At 33.2% G+C, this 21,978-nt stretch overlaps 1 protein-coding gene across 3 annotated transcripts in view; it reads right to left on the bottom strand.

The window, feature by feature from the left end:
- The window catches only part of IQCE (IQ motif containing E), a 109,185-nt gene that overhangs the window by 64,881 nt on the left and 22,326 nt on the right, over positions 1–21,978 (bottom strand). For all 3 annotated transcript variants that reach the window (XM_052000089.1, XM_052000088.1, XM_052000087.1), the window contains exons 2-5: positions 20,105–20,152; positions 19,149–19,194; positions 9,046–9,174; positions 2,203–2,273 (exon numbers count right to left, since the gene is read on the bottom strand). In XM_052000089.1, coding sequence (XP_051856049.1) covers positions 2,203–2,273; positions 9,046–9,174; positions 19,149–19,194; positions 20,105–20,107 — 249 coding nt within the window. In that variant the 5' untranslated portion in view covers positions 20,108–20,152. The remainder of the gene's footprint in view (positions 1–2,202; positions 2,274–9,045; positions 9,175–19,148; positions 19,195–20,104; positions 20,153–21,978) is intronic.

Genomic DNA, 21,978 nt, shown 5'->3' with positions numbered 1-21,978 from the left:
TAGAATAGAGAAAAGGAATGGAAGACAAGAGAACTACGAGACAGTAGGGGCAGGAACATTCAGAGATGACAGCATTAAAAAGGAGTGATAATTAACATCAAATGCCTCAGGGAAATTCAAGAAAAATGAGAACTGAGTAAAAGTCTTTGAATTTATTAAGAGTTTTTTGGTCATCTTGGAGAGTATAATATCAATTGAGTGGCAGGAACAAAAGCTATGAATACAAAGAGTTAAGAAGTGGAATAAGAAAATAAGTGTGATACAATAGTAATAACAATGACTCTGAAGTTAGAAGACCTTCATTTGAGTTCTCACTCTGCCACATACTACCTTGAGCAAGTCATTTAACTTTTCTGGATTAGTTTCTTTCAAATATTTCAATTCAAATTCAATTCAATTCAAATATTCAATAAAATAAGGTGTTGAACTAAATTACCTTTAATCTCCCTTTCAGCTTTTTATCTATGATCTATGATATGTTCAAGGCAGAGTTAATAAGTTCAGACAATTTTATACAGGCATTCAGCTGTAAAAGAGAGAACTATGGGAGACGTTATGAGAGCATGGCAGGGTCAAATAAAGGATGAAGAGATGTGGACTTGTTTATAGATAACAGAAAAAAATCCAGTGCATAAATAATTGAATATTTTAATAATATTAATATTATTATTAATAAAAAACTGAATAACTGAAAATTTTAAAAAGAGAATGATTGTAGTATCTACAGATGGAAGTGGAGAAGATAAAAGGGACAAGTAGGATTATTATGGACAAGAAGGACTACTACTATTACTTTTCCTGAAACTTAAGATATGTCTTTAATTGTTTCAGTTGTATCCAAATCTTCATGACTCCATTTGGAATTTTCTTAGCAAGAATACCAAAAGTAGTTTGCCATTTCCTTCTCCAGCACATTTTATAGATAAGGAAACTGAGACAAACAGGATTAACTGATGTGCTCAGAGTCTCACAGGGAGTGTCCAAGACTGAAGCTGAATTCAGGTCTTCATGACTCCAGGTGCCACTCTACTCCACTGTACCATCTACCTGTTGTTGTGCCATCTAGCTGCCCTGAACTCAAGGAAATAAGTCTTTATGACTCCAGACTTGGCAAGCTACATACTGCATCATCTACCTTCTCTGAATATATGGGATTTTCTTATTGTTATTTGATCATGTTTGACTCTTTGTAAACTGATTTGGGATTGTCTTGGCAAAGATACTGGAGTGATGTGCTATATCCTTCTCCAGCTCATTTTATAGATGAAGAAACCAAAGTAAACAGGGTAAAGTGGCTTGGCTAGAATCACAGAGCTTGCAGATGTCTGAGGCCAGATTTGAACTCAGGATGATGAGTCTTCCTGATTTCAGCTGGCACTATATTCACAGTCCCACTTAACTCGTATACGAATATATTTATCAAAAATGTGAAATGTTAATCAAATTATCTATCAAACTTATCAAAAAAATTTATCAATAATACATTTCAGTGAATACACACCTTAGCTAAATGAACTCATGTGGCTACTGGTGACTATAAGTTGAAAATTCCGGTCTGTTCCTGGATCAATATACACTTTGTGTATTATATATCAACCAATAAGCATTTATTAAGCACTACTCTGTGCTAGACATTGTGCTATATGCCGAGGATAAAAAACCAAGGCAAAAACCAGTCCTTTTCCTGTAGATTAGAATTTCATTTGAATGGAAGAGACATGTATGAAAACAAGTACCAAGAGATACATACTGAGTAGATGGAAGGTAACGGGGGGGAATGAAACCCCCATGTTGAAGATAGTACATTATGCCATAGCAGATAAAGATGTATGATATAAAATGGGATTCCTGGCTACTAAAGAACTTAAGGGGATTTCTGCCTAGTAAAAGCTAAAGTTTTGAAGAAAACCAGAGATTCTAAGAGATTGAAGGGAGGTGGAAGTGTTTTTGAAGTATAGGGAGAGCAGCCAATGTAAAGGCACATAAAATGACTATGCAATGTCATCTGTGAGGAACAGTAAGTAGACCAGTATGCCCACACTGTAGATGTCTGGAGGGGAGTAAGGTATAAGGTTAGGAGCTTTAAATGGAAAATTACTTTACATCTGATCCATCAAGAGTTCCATTAAGAATTAACTTTTTTTATCCATTGCCAGAAACTTTCATTGTTCAAAAACGGTAGAGAACAAAAAGAAATACTACCTTCTTCAATTCAATAATCTCATCATACATATCTTCCTTCTCTCTATAAACAGGGGCCCCAGGACTATGACCTACAAAAAGATAAAAAGCAAATTAATTATAAAATACTTGGAAAGGAATTACAATCTTTAATTTTAATATAACCAGCATTTCAAAGATCACAATACTTCAGAGACAGAAGAAAAAAGTTTTTTCTCTCATATAATATAAGCAATTCATAGGATTTTATAAATAATCAATATTATATCATATAACCAATTATACAAATTCCTAGAGACAGAAAGAAAAAGTGAAATTCAAGAAAAATGAGGATGTAAATATATAATTTATAGCCAAGATAGAATAAACTATAATAGGAATGAAACATTTAGACTCTGTTTAACATTTTAAAATTTAAACTGCTATTTGAAGCTCCCAAGATAAAGACTGTGAATCCTTATTTCTTTGTTGTTTAGTCATTTCAGTCATATCCAACTCTTTGTGACCTATTTGGGATTTTCTTGACAAATACATTTTTAGTGGCTTGCTACTTCCTTCTTCAGCTCATTTTATAAATAAGGAAAGTGAGGCAAACAAAATTAAGTGGCTTGCCCACGGTCATACAGTATCTGAGGAAAGATCTGAGATTAGGAAGACAAATCTTCCTGACTTCAGACCTGGCCACTCTTATCTACTATGCCATCCAGCTTCCCAAATCCTTATTTCTACAGGATAATATGCTGATATTCAAAATATTTAAGCTTAAAATATAATTACCACAGCCAAAAAAAATAAGTAACTCATGTATGAGACATAATAAAGAGGAATTAGAATTTATATAAGGTTTTAAAAACTGAAGTGATTATTCTGTGGTGATTTAAAAAAATGAAAAAATTAAAAGTTTGAGGAAGTAGGCAAATATAAACTCAGTAAGGATTTTACTAACTATATTAAAAGTCTTTCCTCAATAAATCTAGAAGACTCTATAGTTAATTTAGCTTCTATTGGGCAGGAATCACTTTAATTGCTAAGTGAGCAGTGACCCCATATCATATCCTACTTTCAATTTGCTATAGAATAACATGAATACCTGAAATAAAAAATTTCACTATCATAATTGTAAGGGGCCCTGAAAGTCCATCTACTCCAACCTGTACCTGAAAAAGGATATCTTTACAACATTTCCCAAGAGTGATATCTTTTAATCTTTTCTAGAAGACCTCTAATGAAGGAAAACACACAATCTCCTGATGGCAGCCCATTCTACTATCACAGACTATTTTATATATACTATTTATTAGCTGCTATAAAGTTTTTTCTTGCATCAAAACTACATTGTTCTCCTACTCCACCCACTGCTCCTAGATTTGCTCTATTCTTTTTTTAACATGTCAACTCTTCAACTTAAGACAAGCATCACATATCCATATAAATAGATGATACAATGGTAGAACACTGGGCCTAGAGTCAGGAAGATTTGAGTTCAAATCTGACCTCAGAAACTTATTCTGTTTGTCTCAGTTTTTTCAACTGTAAAATGAGGACAATTATAGTACCTACCCCTCAGAATGCAGCTAGGTGGCCCAATAGATAGAGCCCCGGCCCTGAAGTCAGAAGGACTTGAGCTCAAATCCGGTCTCAGATACTTAACACTTCCTAGCTGTGTGACCCTGGGCAAGTCACTTAACCCCAATTGTCTCAGCAAAAAACAAACAAAAAGATAATTATGAAGCACTTAAGACAGTACTTGTCACCTAGCACATACTTAATAAATGGTGGTTTCCTTTCTTCCTTTTCTTCTAAGGCTAACCATTTCAATTTCTTTTTTTTCTTTCATTGCTTAGTAGTTTATTTCCCCTAGTAACATGTAAAACATGTAAAATAATTTTTAACATTTGTTTTTAACATTTTAAGTTCCAGATTCTGTCCCTTCCTTCTTCACCCCACTCCACTGAGAAGGCACATGTGAAGTCAAGCAAAACATTTTCATAAAAGTCATTATGTGGACCTGGAAAGTTGATTCTAATTTTCAGTTAAATGATAAGATTGGACAATGTGATACCAGATATAATACGAAATTAGGTCAATGTAAATTTATTGAGTGTTGGTTTAAGAAAAAAATGATTTGTGTGCTATGTAATAAATGAACTTCCTGCAAGGAAAAAAAAAAAAAAGTCATTATGTGGGAAAAAACATAAGAACTCTCCCGACATCCTCCAAAATATATAATAAAATAAAGTTTAAAAAAAAAGTATGCTTCAATTTGTATTCAGACACCATCAGTATTGCTAAGAATAGTCAAGTCATTCACAATTACAATATTGCCGTTACTTTGTCCACAGCACATTTCCCCTTGCATCAGCTCATGGAAGTCTTTTCAGGCTTTTCTGAGAGCATCCTGGTCATCATTTCTTTTTTTTTTCTTCTTTTTTTAAAGTTTTTTTTTTTTTATTTTTAAGATATATGTACGGATAATTTGACAACATTGACCCTTGCATAGCCTTTTGTTTCAGATTTTCTCCTCCTTCCCCCCACTCTCTCCCCTAGATGGCAAGCAATCCAAAATATGTTAAACATGTTAAAATATGTTAAATCCAATATGTATAAACATATTTATATAATTCTCTTGTTATACAAGAAAATTCAGATCAAAAAAAATAAATGAGTAAGAAAACAAAATGCAAGCAAACAACAACAAAAAGAGAATGTTATTTTGTGATCCACATTCAGTTCCCACAGTCCTCTCTCTGGATGTAAATGGCTCTCTTCATCACAAGATCATTGGAACTAGCATCAATCATCTCAATGTTGGAAAGAGTCACATTCATCAGAATTGATTGTCGTATAATATTGATGTTGCTGTGTACAATGATCTCCTAGTTCTGCTCGTTTCACTTGGCATCAGTTCATGTAAATCTCTCTAGCCTCTCTGAAATCATACTGCTGATCATTTCTTAAGAAACAATAACATTCCATAACATTCATATACCAAAACTTGTTCAGCCATTCTCCAACTGACCACAACCATTTTTGCACATGTGAGTCCCTTCTTCAAGATCTCTTTGGGATACAGGCCCAATAGAAACACTGCTGGGTCAAAGGGTATGCACAATTTGAAAATTATTTAAACATAGTTCTCTCCAGAGAACTCTCTCCATTCTCTCCAGAATGGCTGGATCTGTTCACAATTCCACCAACAATGCATTGGTGTCCCAGTTTTCCCACATCCCCTCCAACATCTGTCATTATTTTTTCCTGTCATCTTAGACAATCTGAGAGGTATGTAGTGTTATCTCAGAGTTGTCTTAATTTGCATTTCTCTGATCAATAGTGATTTAGAGCATCTTCTCATATGATTAGAAATGGTTTTAATTTCTTCATCTGAAAATTGTCTATTTGTTTCTTTTGCTGGTCATCATTTCTTATAGCTCAATAGTATTCTATCATAATCACATACCACAATTTGTCCAGCCATTCCCCAATTGATAGACGTCCCCTCAATTTCCAATTCTTTGCCCTGAGAAAAGAGCTGCTATAAATATTTTTGTACATATAGGTACTTTTCCCTTTTTAAACAAAATATCTTTTAAGATATATGCTTAATAGTAGTATTGTTAGGAGAAATGGTTTTTATGTTTTTATAGCTAGTTTGGACATAGTTTCAAATTACTTTATAGAATGGTTGAATCAATTTGTAATTCCATCAATAATCCATTAATGTCTCATTTTTCCTATATTCTCTTTAACATTTGTCATTTTCCTTTTCTGGCCTACTAGCCAATCTAAGATATGAGATATTACTTCAGAATTGTTTTAATTTCCATTTCTCCAATCAACAGAGTTACATAATTTTTTTTATATCATTATAAAAAACTTTGATCACGTAATCTGAAAACTGTTCATATCTTTGATTAATTGTCAATTGGGGAATGGCTCTTACTTTTTATAAATATGACCCAGTTTTCTATATGTTTGATAACTGAGGCCTTTATCAGAAAAACTTGCTCAAAATTCTTTTCACAATTACTACTGCTAACCCTATTTCCCCTCTGGTTATTCTATTTTCTCTTCTTTCATTCTGTCCCTTCTCAAGAGTGTTTTGTTTCAAACTTCTTCTCCTTTCCACAGTCTTCCCTTCCTTTTATCACCCTCCTCCCTTCTCAGATCCCCTTCCTCTCCTACTTACCTTTATGGTAAGATAGATTTCTATACCCAATTGAGTGTGTACCATCCCAGTTTCTTCAATCCATTTTCATCTGGCATGATCACCTCTCCATCCTGATTGCTTTCTACTAGATGAACTCTAGGTTGTTACTACAGTGCTCCAAACTGAGCACCATCCTGCATATGTACAGTACAAGATTACTATCTTCCATGTCATAAGTACTAAGCCTCTTAATGCACCTTAAGGCTTAATGGAGTTTTTTTAAACTTCTATGTTGAACTGTGAATTCATCTTGAGTTTTCAGTCTAATAAAAACCCCAGATTATTTTCACAAGAACTAGCCTCCCCAATCTTGTATTTGTGAATTTTTTTCCAAACTAAACAAGATTTTTCATTTACTTTTCATCTTAATTAGATTCAGCCTATGATTTCCATCTGTTAAAATAGTTTGATATTCTTACTCTCAACCAATGTATCTAAGCTTCACGTGTCATCTGCAAATTTGTTTAGCTCAGTTAAAAATCTTAAACAAAACAGAGTTGAGGACAGATTTTCTATCTATTCAAGGCAGGAATTTCCTCTTCCTTGACTTTAAGTCATGAATGGGTATTCTTTGGTCTTCATTACTTCACTGGCTCTCAGTAGGTGTCACTCTGAAGTCTTCTACTCTATCTCTCTCTCCATCTACTCCAGAAGTAAGAACACAAAAGATACTGCTATGGTGGTTAGAATGCTCAATTTAGAGTCATAAGAATTTGGGGTCAAATCTCCACCTTGGCATCTGCCATGGGCTAACCATGTAACTACAGGAAAGTTACAATCTCTGAGTCTCAGTATTCTCATTTGTAAAATGGGGAAAATAATACCTGTAGTACCTACTTCACAGAGTTATTGTTAGGGTCATATGAAATGGTGCATATAAAATACTTTGAAGAATTCAAAGTGTTATATAAAATCAGCTATCATTGTTCTTGTGATTATTTTATAGAATTCTCTACTAATCTAGTAATGCTGCCAAAAAAGAAAATGAGATTTGGCATGGTGTTTGATCAAGACCATGCTAACTCTTTGAGATCACGGTTTCCCTTTGCAGATGTTCACAAACCATCCTTTTAATAAAGTATTCCAGGGGGCAGCTAGATGGTGCAGTAGATAGAGCACCAGTCCCTGAAGACAGGAGGACCAGAATTCAAATGTGACCTCAGGCAATGCTTCCTAGCTATGTGACCCTGGGCAAATTGCAGGTCACTTAACCCCAACGCCTCAGCAAAAAAAAAAAAAAAAAAAAAAAGTATTCCAGAATTTGTTGAAAATTATATTCACTCACAATTCTATTTTCTATAGATTCTATCCTTTTCACTTAAAAAAAAAAACCTATTTCCAGAATTTGCAAAAAATTGTAGTCACTCACAGTTCTACTTTCTATACTTTCTATCTTTTTCACTTTTAAAAAAACTAGTTCTTTTCAGTACTCTAGGAGATAGTTTTGTCTGGGGCTGGTAATTTGAACTCCTCAAGAGTTATTAACTTTTTATTTATCCTGTATTTCAATTCTCTGTTTAAAAATGTATATGTATGTACAATATATGTATAAGGGCAGCTAGATGGCATAGCGGATAGAATGCTTGGTCTGAAAGTCAGGAAGATTCATCTTCATAAGTTAAATCCAGTCAGATACTAGCTGAAGGACACAGAGCAAGTCATTTTACCCTGTTTGCCTCAGCTTCCTCATCTGTAAAATGAGCTAGAGAAAGAAACGGCCAACTATTCCAGTAGTTCTGCCCAAATGGGGTCACAAGAATGATATAGCTGAAATAATTAAACAAATTATTTTTATCTCTCAATTTTCAACTATTTTCAATCTTTGAATTGACCAAAGATCATAGTACTTGGCAGAGTAAATGAAAGCAACACAAAAGTTGAATAATTCTGTCTTCTCTCCATTGTGTTATTTTCCTATTCACCCAGAGGAGTGGTCTATCCCTTCTTTAGTCATTCTCTCACCCCCAAAAAATGGCTTAAAAAATCTTTTATGTTGTTCTTAACATTCACTAGTAGTCTCTTGTTTATCCTGTCTTATCCTATAAGTTTTAACAGAGATATATCATGCTTTTGTATCCATTATTTATTTGCCAAAATCTCATCTTGCCAAAGGTCATAATAAATCTAAAGTTTCTATTAACTCATGAAAAGTGACTTTTATCTTCACCGACAAGCTCACCACTGTTAAAGAATGTTTGTACTTTTGACTTTTAATTCCTAGTACTTTTTTCAAATATTCTAAGGAAGTTAGTCCACATATGTCCTAAGTCTAAGTTTGATTTCATAGGCCAAGTCAACTTTCCTGAGAAGACAACACCATGAATTTAATGTGATACTATCAGGACAACATAGGTCAAGCTTTTACTCTATATTAACCAATCAATTTCTGGGTTAAGGGAAGCTGTGTCAATTCTCCTAAATTCATATTATCCCAAAGCAAAGTGTATAGTCATCTAGTTTGAGAGAACATCACATCTTACAAGTCATGACATGCTAAATGCTTTACGAGTAAATAAAAGTTAACTAATGTTTACACCATTAGGATGAACTGCATCCTCTAATAATAAATTGCATTTTTAGATCATTTTCCAAATTTTCAGAAATTACTCTAGGGGAATTTCTCAGCAGGGAAGAAATGGACTGAAGCAGTCACATACCTTGTTTTGAGGGTCCAAGCCATAGTTTCTGTGGGGTTAAAGCCATTCTGCCACTGAGAGGCATTGTCCCTGTTGCCTTTAAATATCTCCAAGACGCAATCTGTTTAGGCTTAGTATGATAGGGAGACTCTAAAAAACACAATATGATGTTGGAGTGATAAAATACCATGTTTCCCCCTCAATAAATTTGCTGTGGAATAAAAGTTTTGCATAAAATAAAATTTGTATAAAGATAATACCTTCAGGAAAAATTATTCTACTCAAAATAGTTATATGAATTTAGAACTATAAATGTATAAATAAGCTAAGAAAAATTCAGAAAAACAATTTTCCCTTCAAAAAGCAAAAAAAAAGTTTGCTTATTTTTTTCCTTTATTTTCTACATGTCAAATATCAAGTGCCATAATTCAAAGAGACCAAGTATATTTTATATCTTCAATAAGGTGACTGCTTTTGAAAACCTGCATTTGGATGTTTATAAAGACCAAATACAAAAGCCAAAAGTAGTGTCTAATCAAATAAAGCTAGTTTGATCCAGCTTCAATATTCATAACACTCTCAAATGCTTACTCTTTCAGGGATAATAATGAGAAAAATGAACATTTTAGCTGAAAGACCATTCAGAGAGATGATTCAAAACTGAGACAGTTTAAAAATGTGAATATTTGCACATTTTAAATCCATACTCACATGTGCTTTTTATTTAATGATACAGAGAACTCTCAGATTTATTATTCATGCTAATGGAGAATAATGCAAAATAATAATAGAAAATAAAATTTAAAAAAAAAAAGAAAATAAAATTGATTCTAAAATGTAACATATTTTTAGGGAGTAGTTTACCTTTTTAATTAAGTCTGGCTTAGGCTAATATGAAAATGAATCTGTACTCCCCAAGTACACACCAGACAGAATTTACCATGATGCAAAAGGAAGTGAAAATATAATTTAAATTGTACTATAGATAACTCCAAAGTATGTGATTCATAAACAGATAACTGAGTTGGTAGTATGCATTTTACGATAATATTAAATATAAAATAGGACAAATATATATCACATGTATTCATAAATATTATTCTAAATTTGATTATAAAAACATCTTTTACTTATATGCGAATGACAGTTTTAGCATATCAAGTTATTTCAGTAATGATATAGAGGCTATGAACGAGAATAAAGAAGCTATTATTAATCTGACTAATTATCTGATTAGCTGTGCTTTAAGACAACCAATAATATTATTCACACCATGTGTACATGAAAAATAAGCTATTTATATATGAAAATAAAATTTAAGTCAGAGAATTAGATATTAAAATATAGTTAAAGAAATATTAAGTTTCAGAAAGAATTGGGAAACCCGTTCTTCTTCTAAAGGCTGACCCACTGTGGGGAGAAAACCAATTGAGGTCTACACAGAGAGAAACATCACCAATTCACATTATATATACTAATTGTTCAACATTAAGTGCTGGAGACACAAAGATGAAAAATAACACTTGTCCTTACCCCTTAAAGAACTTATCTAAAGAAAGGGTCAGGGAAGGGAACAAATAAGTATATATATAACTATGATAAAAGGCAAAAAATGATTAAATGAATATGAAAGGACAAACAAGGTGCTGTAGTGGGCATAAGTTGAAAGGAGGAAAATTTAGGCTTCAAATAATGTAAAAAATCCGAACAAAGTTATCCAAAAGCAGAATGCACTGCCAGAACTAGCAGGTTGCTCCACATAAGAATACTCTAAGCAGGTACTGGTTAAGCATTAGTGGTAGTTGTATAAAAGATCCCTTTCATAAATAATTGGACTAGGTCTCTTTCAACTTTGAGATTCTGTGAAATACAGAAGAAAACATTTCTAGCTAAAAGAATCAGGAAAAGCTTCATTCATAGAGATAGCTGTCCAGGGCTAGGCCTTCAAAAGAAAGATATCAAAATGTGTAAGAGTGTCTGCTTCAGAAATGGGGAAAAAATTCTTAGAGCTAGGAGAAAAAAATAAAAATAGGAGATTAAAAAAGTGTCAACTGTCCATTTAGCTGGAGCATAAGAATACTTGAAGGGAAGTATTGTGAAAAATAATGGAAAAGGAGACTAAAGCTAAATTATAGAAGGTTTTGAAAACAGCTGAACTGTTTGCAATGGAAAATCACTAGACAAAGTTTTAAAGAGAAAAATAACGGAATAAAAAATGTACATTAGGAAGATTATTAATGATCTATATGATCTATAAAGGAGGGAAACTAGAGGCATGCAGAACAGTTAATTAGGAACTACTACAAAAATATAGATAAAAGGTAAAAAGAACCCTAATTAAGATGGTAGTGGTAAAAGTGGAAGGAAGCCTAAACGTGAAAGTTCAGAGGCAGAACACAAATAGATGACTAATTTGATAGAAGGGGTGAAGGAGAAGGAAAACTCAAAGACTACTACAAGATTTTAAATGGATGACTGAGTGGACCTCAACCAAAACAGGGAAATTAGGAAGAGATGATTATAACACTTTTTGAAATGGCAAAATAGTGATAGAAGCTGAAGTTATTTTTAACTTTTAACTTACTTTTGGCTAATTAGAGTTAGCATAATACAATTAGGGAACCAAAATATAATGCCTGGCATTTTAAGGCTCTCTACAATCTGACTCCCACTTACCTTTCACAGCCTCATTTCATACCACCTTTTATAAACTCTGTACTCCCACCAAATTAGACTACGAGGTGACTGGTAACACCTGACACTCAATCCTATTTTAACTGCTACTCCCCATGCCAAGTATGTACTCCTCTTAATATTTGTCCCTTAGTATCCTTTTTTTTTTCTCAGACTCTGTATAGGACAGACTTATAGCTCTTTTCAGCACTAGAGTGATCCAAGGCAATTCTAATAGACTTGGAATGGAAAATGACATCTGCATCCAGAGAAAGAACTATGGAGACTGAATGAGGCTTAAACCATACACTTTTCACTTTTTTGTTCTTATGGATTTCCCCTTTAGCTCTGGTTTTTCTTTCATAACATGACTAATATGAAACTATGTTTAAAATGATTGTACATATAGATCATATCAGATTGTTTAATGTCTTGGGAAAGAGGGCAATATGGAAGGAAAGAGTAAAAATTTGGAATTTAAAATCTTGCAAAAATGAATGTTGAAAACTATCTTCAAAATTTAAGTCATTTAGAACCAAATCGGTTCCAATAGATCAGTAATGAACTGAACCAGTAATGAACTGTTTCCCAGGGAAACAGCTCTGGGAGATGACTATGAACCATTACATAGAATTCCCAATTCCTCTATTTTTGTCCGCCTGCATTTTTGATTTCCTTCACAGGCTAATTGTACACTATTTCAAAGTCTGACTCTTTTTATACAGCAAAGTAACTGTTTGGACATGTATACATATATTGTATTTAACTTATACTTTAATATACTTAACATGTATTAGTCAACCTGCCATCTGGGGGAAGGGGTGGAGGGAAGGAGGGAAAAAGTTGGAACAAAAGGATTTGCAACTGTCAATCCTGAAAAATTACCTATGTATATATCTTGTAAAAAATAAAAAAAAAATTAAAGTCATCTAAAATCTTATGAAAAAATGCTATAAATCACTATTAATTAGAAAAATTCAAATCAAAACAATTCTGAGGTACCATTTCACACCTATCAGAATGACTAAGATGACAGGAAAAGATGATAAATATTGGAGGGGATGTGGGTAGAATTGTGAAATGATTCGCCTATTCTGGAGAACAATTTAGAATTATACACAAAGGGCTATAAAACTGTGCATATTTTTTGATCTAGCAGTGTCACTACTGGATCTATATCCTAAAAAGATCCTAAGAGAGGGAAAAGGACCCACATATGCTGTTTGCAGCAGCTTTTTTTGTGGTGGCCAAGAATTAGAAATTGAGTAGATGTCCATTTATTGGGGAATGAGTAAATAAGTTATGGTATATGATTGTAATAGAATATTATTATTATGTAAGAAATGATGAGCAGGCTGATTTCCGAAAAGCCTGGAAATACATGAAGAGATGCTAAGTAAAGTGAGCAGAACCAGGAGAACATTGTACACAGTAATAAGATTATGTGATGATCAACTATGATAAAACTTAATTCTTCTCAGCAATTCAGCAACCCAAGGCAATTCCAATAGACTTAGGGGGAAAAATAGCATTCACATCCAGATAGAGAAATGTCACTAAATGTGGATTGAAGCAAACTACTTTCACCTTTTATTTATTTTTTTTTTTGCTTTTTTTCCCTCATGGTTTTTCCCTTTTGATTTTTCTTTTACAACATGATTAATATAGGAGTATGTTTGGAATGGTTGTACATGTATAATCTATATCAGACTGCTTGCTGTCTTGGAGAGGGAGAAGGTAAGGGAAGTAGGGGGAAAGAAGAACTCAAGATCTTACAGGGGGTGAGTGTTAAAATCTTTGCATGCTAAGTGGAAAAATGCTTTTTTTAATTTTAATTTTTTAAAATCTGAGTTATAATTATTTATTTGATTTTAAAAATTAAGAATGTGGAAAATAAAACAAATACTTAAAACTATAATTCTCTTCCATATTTTGAACAATTACAAGTAGAAATTTTAAAAAGAAAAGAATGAAAGGGAAAATGATTATCATCTGAGGGGAAAAGAAGAAGCCAAAGAAATAAAAAAAGAAAAAGAGAAAAAGTGACCCAGACAAGGAAAATATGACATACAGAGAAGAGGTGAGGGTGAGGACCCAAATCAGTGAGACTTAAAAAGGAATGGTAAGAGAGAGAGATTCGAGTCCCAACTTTGAATAAACAATTCTTTCCACAACCTTCAATTTATTCACTAGAACTTTAGGGTAAAAAGAGTGTATCAACTTCTTAACTTGCCCTTTTTATCCTTAAAAGGCTTCTATTCCTGCAGGATAACGCACCCAGCTGTAAAAAGTATAGAAAAAAGTTTATCTTTTGCTAGTAAAGAAAGTCAAATTTTACTATATCCAAATTGTTGCTATATTTGAGTCAAAATTGCTATATCAAAAGTCTTCATCCCTTCCACCCCATTTCCCAAAGAAAAATGTGAATTGATGTCAGTTTCAAAGAAAATTTCTGGAAGAACTCAAAAAGTATTTTAAATCTCAAATAAAAGGGAGGAAGAGGAAAAACTGAGAAAAGAAATGAGAGTGATGTAAAGAAAATCATGAAAAAAGCTAACAGTTTGGTACATACACAAATACACACACACACACACACACACACACACACACACACACACACACGAAAAGAACTCCTCAAAAAAAACCAGAGTACACCAAATGCTAAAAGAGGCACAAAATTTACTGAAGAGAATACTATTTTAAAAGCAGAATTTCCCAAATGGAAAAAGATGAACAAAAATTCACTCAAGAAAATTACTCCTTAAAAAGTAGAACTGGACAAACAGAAAAGGCAGTACAAAAGCTCAATGAGGAAAATAATTCCTTAAAAACTAGAACCGAGTAAGTTAAGCTAATGACTCCATGACACTTCAAGAAACAATAAAATAAAGTTAAAAAAAAAAAAAAGAAAAAGAAAAAGAAAAAAACCTCTGTGAAATACCTTATTGGATTAAACAGTTAACTGATTTGTAACATAGATTCAGGAAAAATAATTAAAAAAATAAAACAAAACACACAGTATTTTATTTTTTTTCCAATTACATGCAAAATCACTTTTAATAAGAGTTAGAATTCCAATTTTCTCCCTCCCCCCCAAAATGTCATGCAATCTAATATAGATTATATGTGTACAACTGTGCTAAACATATTTCCACATTAGTTATATTGTGAAAGAAGAAATAGATCATAAGGGGGAAAAATATGAGTAAACAAACAAACAACCAAACAAACAAAACATAAAAATTCAAAAAAACATGAAGAGTATGCTTCAAGCTACATTCAGAAACCATTATTCTTTTTTTTTGGATATGGAGCTCATTTTCCACTATGAGTTTCTTGTAATTGTCTTGGATGATTGTATTACTGAGAAAAGCATCACATAATTTTGCTGTTACTATATTATTGTTTCAGAAGAATTTAAGAAACATTGGACTATCTAAAAGCCATGATCAAAAAAAAAAAAAAAAAAGCCTAAAGCTTACCTTTCAAGAAATTAAGAAAAACTATCCTGATAGTCTAAAACCAGAGGGTAAAATAGAAATGGAAAGAAATTGAGTAGATGTCCACCAATCATCTCTGAAAGAGTTAACAAAATGAAAATTCCAAGTTCCAGAACTCTCAAGTCAAGGAGAAAATATTGCAAACAGTCAAAAATTCTATGGAGTCACAGGCAGGATAATCCAAGATTTAGTAACTTCTATATTTTAAGACTGGAAGACTTGAATTCTGATACTCCAGAGGCAAAGGAACTAGGATTACAACTAACAAACAAGATTTACCCAGCAAAATTGCATATAATCCGTCAGGAGTAAAAATTTATATTTAATGAAATAGAAGACTTTCAAACATTCTTGATTAAAAAGATCAGAGCTAAATAGAAAATTTTACTTTCAAATACATAACTCAAGAAAAGCATAAAAAGATAACTAGGAAAGAGAAATCATAAAAGGATTCAGTAAGGTTAAGCTACATTCCTCCATGGGAAGATATTTGTAATTCCTAAGAACATTATCATTATTAGGGCAGTCAGAAGGAGTATTACACATAGACAAGTAGTATTATACACAGACAGAGGTCATGAATTGAATATGATGGGATAATACCTTTAAAATGTTAACTTAAATTAAGGAGTGAGAAAGAAGAATTCACTGGGAGAAGGAAAGTAGTTAGGGATAGAATGGGGTAAATTATCTCACATAAAGGAGGCACAAAAAGAGTTTTTACAGTGAAGGAGAAAAGAGGGAAGAGTTCAGGGGAAGGGCAGAGAGCTTGAATCTTACTCTCATTGGAAATGGCTGAAAATAACAAACATTCTTAGTTGGATACAGAAATCTATCTTACCCTACAGGAAAGTAAGAAGGAAAGGGGATAAGAGGAGGATAGGGTGCTGACAGAAAGGAGGGTGGATTATAATGGTTAATAATCAGAAGCAAAACACTTTAAGGATGGACAAGGTGAAAGAAGAAAGAAAATTTGGATAAACAGAAGGAAACATAGGATAATGGGAAATATAGTTAGTAACTTAAAACAGTGAAAAAAAATTTATAGCAAGTTTCCCAGATAAACGCCTCATTTCTCAAATATGTATTGAATCAAATTTATAAGAAAACAAATCACTCCCCATTTGGTCAATGGTCATAGTATATAAACAGTTTTCATATGAAGTAATCAAAGTTATCTATAGTTATTGGGGGGAAAATGCTCAAAATCACTATCAATTGAAGAAATGCAAAGAAAAGCAACTCAGAGGTGCTACTCCATACCTATCAGATTAGCTAATATGACAGAAAACAAATGACAAATGTTGAAGAGGATGTGGGAAAACTCAGAGACTAATTTATTGGTGAAATTGTCAAATAGCTCAATCATTCTGGAGAGCAATTAGGAACTATGCCCAAAGGACCATAAAGTCATGCATACCCTTTGACCTAGCAATGTCTCTATTAGTTCTATATTCCTAAGAAATTAAAAACAAAAATGGACAGGAACCTTTATATATAAAGAAATATTTGTGATTGTTCTTTCCGTGGTGGCAAAGAATTGGAAATTGAGGAAATACCAAGTTGGGCTAACTGATTGTAATGGAATACTAACATGCTATAAAAAATGACCTGGAAAGACTTATGTGAACAGATAATGCAAAGTGAAATGAACAGAACTAGGAGAACAATGTACACAGTAACAGCAATACTATACGATGATCAACTATAAATGACTTAGTTATTCTCTTTTAACTTTTAAAGCTTTTTATTTTTAAAACATATGCACAGATAATTTTTCAACATTGACCCCTTGGCAAAACCGTGTGTTTCAGATTTTCTCCTTCTTCCCACCCCCTCACTCCTATAGATGGCAAGCAATCCAATATATGTTATACATGTTAAAATGTTAACTCCAATATGTATAAACATTTATACAATTATCTTGCTGCACAAGACAAATCAGATCAAAAAGGAAAGAAAATGAGTAAGAAAAGAAGATGCAAGCTAAAAACATCAAATAGAGTGAGAATGTTATGTTATGATCCACATTCAGTTCCCACAGGCCTCTCTTTGGATATAGATGGCTTTCTTCATCACAAGATCATTGGAACTGGTCTAAATCATCTCATTGTTGGAAAGAGACATGTCCATCAGAATTGATCATTGTATAATCTTCTTGTTGTATACAATGATCTCCTGATTCTGCTCATTTCATTTAGCATCAGTTCCTGTAAGTCTCTCCAGGCCTCTCTGAAATAATCCTGCTGATTATTTCTTATAAAACAATAATATTCCATAACATTCATATGCCACAACTTATTCATCCATTCTCCAACTGATGGGTATCCAGTGAGTTTCCAGTTTCTTGCCCCTACAAAAAGAGCTGCCACAAACATTTTTGTACATATGGATCCTTTCCTCCCTTTAAGATCTCTTTAGAATATAGGCCAGTAGAAACACTGCTGGATCAAAGGACTTAGCTATCCTCAACAACACTAATATTCAAGACAATTTCAAAGGACTTATGAAGAAAAATGCTATCAAAATCTAGAGAAAGAACAGATCAAAACACACTTTTCAAAACTTTAAAAAATGTTTTTTTGTTTTGTGTTTCCTTTTACAATATAATTAATAAGATAATGTTTTTCATGACTGCACATGTATGACCTATATAAAAATGCTTTGCCTTCTCAGCAAGGGAAAGAAGAGCATTTGCAATTTAATTTTTTAAAAATGAATTATTTTTAAATTAAATTAAATTTAAATTAAATTAAAAATTATTTTTAGTTGTAAACTGGGAAAAATAATAAAATGTGAAGAAAAAAGTCACTAATGCAGTATTTAAAAAAAAATTTTCAATGACAGGAAATTTTATACTAAAGTATCATTCTTCATCATAATACAAAGATTTTCAAAAGTTATGCCAGTTACCCAAGATTAGACAAGCTCATATAGCCACCAAATGGTGAATTACTTTGGCACTGTCCCTGAGGAATTGGAATACAAAGACAATTAAAATATTCTCTGCCCTCAAGGAATTGCTATTCTGTAGGGACAGGCAAAATGGACACATACATATAATTATTACATACATTACACATAGCATGCCCTCGGGTTATTCCCACAATTTGCAACCACATTCATAATTTGGGCCCCTAAAATACAGCTAATACTTCTACAGGTTTTAAGATACTTATAACCACAGTTTCCTACACTCAAGTGTTAGTCTTTAACAGGCAGTCAGGAGATGAGATTAGCTCTCAGTAACAGCATGTACTCACAGAAACAGTAGTTACAGAATATTTTTCTGTCAGAAACCTACTACAAATACAGTAGCTATATTTCTATAACTACTATACAAATGAGGTGAAGGGGAATATCATGAAATAAAATTTGAAAGGTTGGCTGAGGCCAAACCATGGATAACCTCAACTGCTAGGCTGAAGAGTATCTATTTTCATCCTAGAGGCACAAAGTAGCCGTTGATGTTTCTAAACATGGGAGTGACATGACCAACACATCACTTTAGGAGGAAAGATCATTGTGAAAGCTATGGGAAAGATGAAGTGAAAAAATGGGACAGAATGGGGAAAGGAGGTTATTGAAGTCATTTAAGAGATGGGTGATGAAAGCATGAATTATGCGATAGCAGCAGGTAAGGAGAATCAGTTAAGGAAATCAGGATTTCCAGAGAAGTTGGACTAGATGACTTTTGACACTGCTTCAAACTCTAAAATGATACAATTCAATGAATGCCTAAGTCTCACTCCAGAGTATACTATGAAGATAAGTCAGCTAATTGAGCTGTCTGATTTCACTTATCTGCAGAAATAAATTATTTTGATCTACTACCTAGATCACTAGTGAAGGACAGTTTAAAGAAAAACCACACAACACTTCCAATGTAAAACATTTTATGGGTATCTCTATACATATATGATCAGAGGAAAAGAACTGTATCATACTTACTTGGTGATCTTGGTGGATATTTGTGAAAAGTTTTCTTTTTTGATTTCTGAAAGGCAGAAGAAATGATGTGAAAACATGTGTTTTTCTTTTACAAAAACAGTACCACTACTGAACCACTTAATATGTGGCCTGTAAAAGAGTTCAGAATAAGTTGCAGTAATATGTCAGAAGAAGTCTCATTGCAAAAATATGGGCAATTGATATATCTGACCTAAAGGAGATGACTGAGCAAAAGAGAAGGCTTACAACACAATGATCTATCAAAAGGAGATCAGATTTAGTTCTCTCACCTAATCCTAAAACTAAATGGGAATTCAAAGACACATATATAATAATACAAAGGAAAAGTAGAAAGCATGACAACTTAAAAAGAATTAAGTCAGATTAGAATGCTATCCAAAAAAAGGATCTCAACAACTCCACAACTCCTTGTCCACAATAACTAAGTAGTTATAATTGGCAGCTTCTCCTACTGCTCTTGATGTAGCAAGCTACTACCACTATAAGCAAGTGTAAGCCCTATTAATGAAGAAGCAACAAAAGCAAAAAAAAAAAATGTATTCTGAGACTTTATTTCCAACGTAATAAAGTGGCCCGCTATAGCTGTAGAAATGAAGACATGAGAACATCAGTCTTTCTTGCCTGAAATTTGAATGTTCTTATTTTCTAATAGACAATGAACTTTTATCATTTATTTGAACTCTGCCAATGAAAAGTATTCATCCTTATAGATGAAATGTTGACAATTTTATTCATTCAATTTGTAAAAATTATTCCTCTTAGCATCTCAAACTTGATTTTTTTTTTCCAAACTCAAAGGGAATATTTTAAATTTCTACTTTAGAACCTGACCTATACATAGTAAAAAATGGGAACAAAGAACTGTCTAAGATGTTTGCAAAAGTGAATTTGCCAGGGTACTGAAGCATACAGCTGATTGGAAAGTGTACACTTACCATCTCTAAGTCTGATTCGTAGGTAATCGCAGATAGACTGTCATCTCCCTAGAAAAAAGAGATGTGTACACCATCATTTTATGAATCCAACTTGGCTCCTAATGCACCCATCTCATAAAATCTCCTAAGCTAGCAACAGTTTACTTAACTATACTAAAAGAAGGAACCAGACCTGGGAATACACACACTAATCCAGGAAACTTTCAATAAGCAAATTCCCTCTTCCAATGTTATCCATTCATCCATCCATCCATCCACCCATTCCTGATATCCTGCCATAGGCCCTGACACTCCTTACCCCTATCTCACCTGGAATAACACAATCCAGAGTGGAAATCCAGAGACCCCTTTTCCCCTCTCCTCCCAAGAAGAACTAATATACTCAGTTTTTTAAGAATTCCCACCCTGTGGCTGATCTTGATTGATAAAAGACTGCATTTAACTCATCTAACCCAATACAACTAGCCAGCCCCAGGTCATACTTAATATCCCAAGGTACTTTCTGCTTTATGCATCTGGCTAACCGGCCTTTCTTGATATCAGTAGTCTTTTCCCCTTTCCACAAACTGCTCTGGGAAGAATAAGAGAATCAGTACTACCATTTCTCCAGGAAATGATACGGAAATGAAATGACTCTCACTGGTCTAGGTGTCCCAAGGTCAAACTCCCTTTCCTGGTGACCACTCTAATTGCTATCTATCAGAAGATAAATTGGGCAGCTAGGTGGCATTATGGAAGAGTCTGGGCCTGAAGTCAGGAAGACATCTTTTCTAAATTCAAATCAGGCCTCAGACTAGCTATGATCCTGGGCAAGTCACTTAAAAGTCTCTTTGCCTCGATTTCTGCAAAATCTATAAAATGAGGTAAAGAAGAAAATGGCAAATCACTTGAGAATCACTATCAAGAAAATCCCAAATGGGGTTACAATGAGTCTTACATGTCTAAAAGACAACTGCAAAGAGTGAATAACAGAATATAAGCTTCTTAAGAGAATGATGAACTATTTCCATATCTGTATAATGCACTCAAAAAAATAAACCCTAAATAAATGTCTTTTCATTCATTCAACAGATTTGTATCCTAAAGGCAAAGAAAGTTCCCCAGAGCAGTAAATTAACCTCTTGAGTTTCAGAAGCCATCTATGTTAAAGGTAGAAAGGACTTGAACTCAGTTCATCTTCCTGATTCTAAAAGCAGTCTCTTTCTGCTCTCACACTCTCAAAACACTGATCTGAAAAGAAGAAAATCTCATAGGCCAAATATCTGCTAGCTTGTTCAATCTTGCTATCATATAGAGAAAAAGAAAACTGCTTCATGTAGCAATTTAATGGCAATGAAATAAACTAATAACTGTCTATGAAAACCCTAGAAGTCTTTATAGTTCTGATTTTAAATTACTTCTAAATAAAAATGTTTTGTTTTAAACAAGAGTTGCTCTTATTTTCTCCTTCAATGAACTTGGTGATGAGATAAGCCACAAATGAACCTCTTCTGTTAAAATACTTGTTGAAAATTCTTTCTTAAAAACTCACTGACATTAGCACATTGTTTAACAAGAGACTTCTATTTATGAAGGTCCTTTTCCATTCCTAATCTTTAGAGATTACATATTAGCTGAGTATGTTGTCAAGACTGGGTTGCCAAGTCGGAAAAAAAAAACTGATTTTTCACATGGAAGAATATGCCAATAAACCCACTACTAATTCAGTCTCTCAGAAATAGAGAAGATGGAACATTTTCAATCCCTTTTGAATATAATAGATTGCTTTATCACCAAGTGCTGAAGATTAGAACAACTATATTTTAAGACTAACAATGTTATATTCAGATTTTACAATAGATTTTCATATTTCAAGAGACATGCTTTGTCTTATG

Source organism: Antechinus flavipes, chromosome 1 (assembly GCF_016432865.1).
Source record: "Antechinus flavipes isolate AdamAnt ecotype Samford, QLD, Australia chromosome 1, AdamAnt_v2, whole genome shotgun sequence".
Classification (NCBI taxonomy): Eukaryota; Metazoa; Chordata; class Mammalia; order Dasyuromorphia; family Dasyuridae; genus Antechinus; species Antechinus flavipes.
Note: the sequence above shows the minus strand (reverse complement) of the source record. Positions and strands in the feature narration are given on the sequence as shown.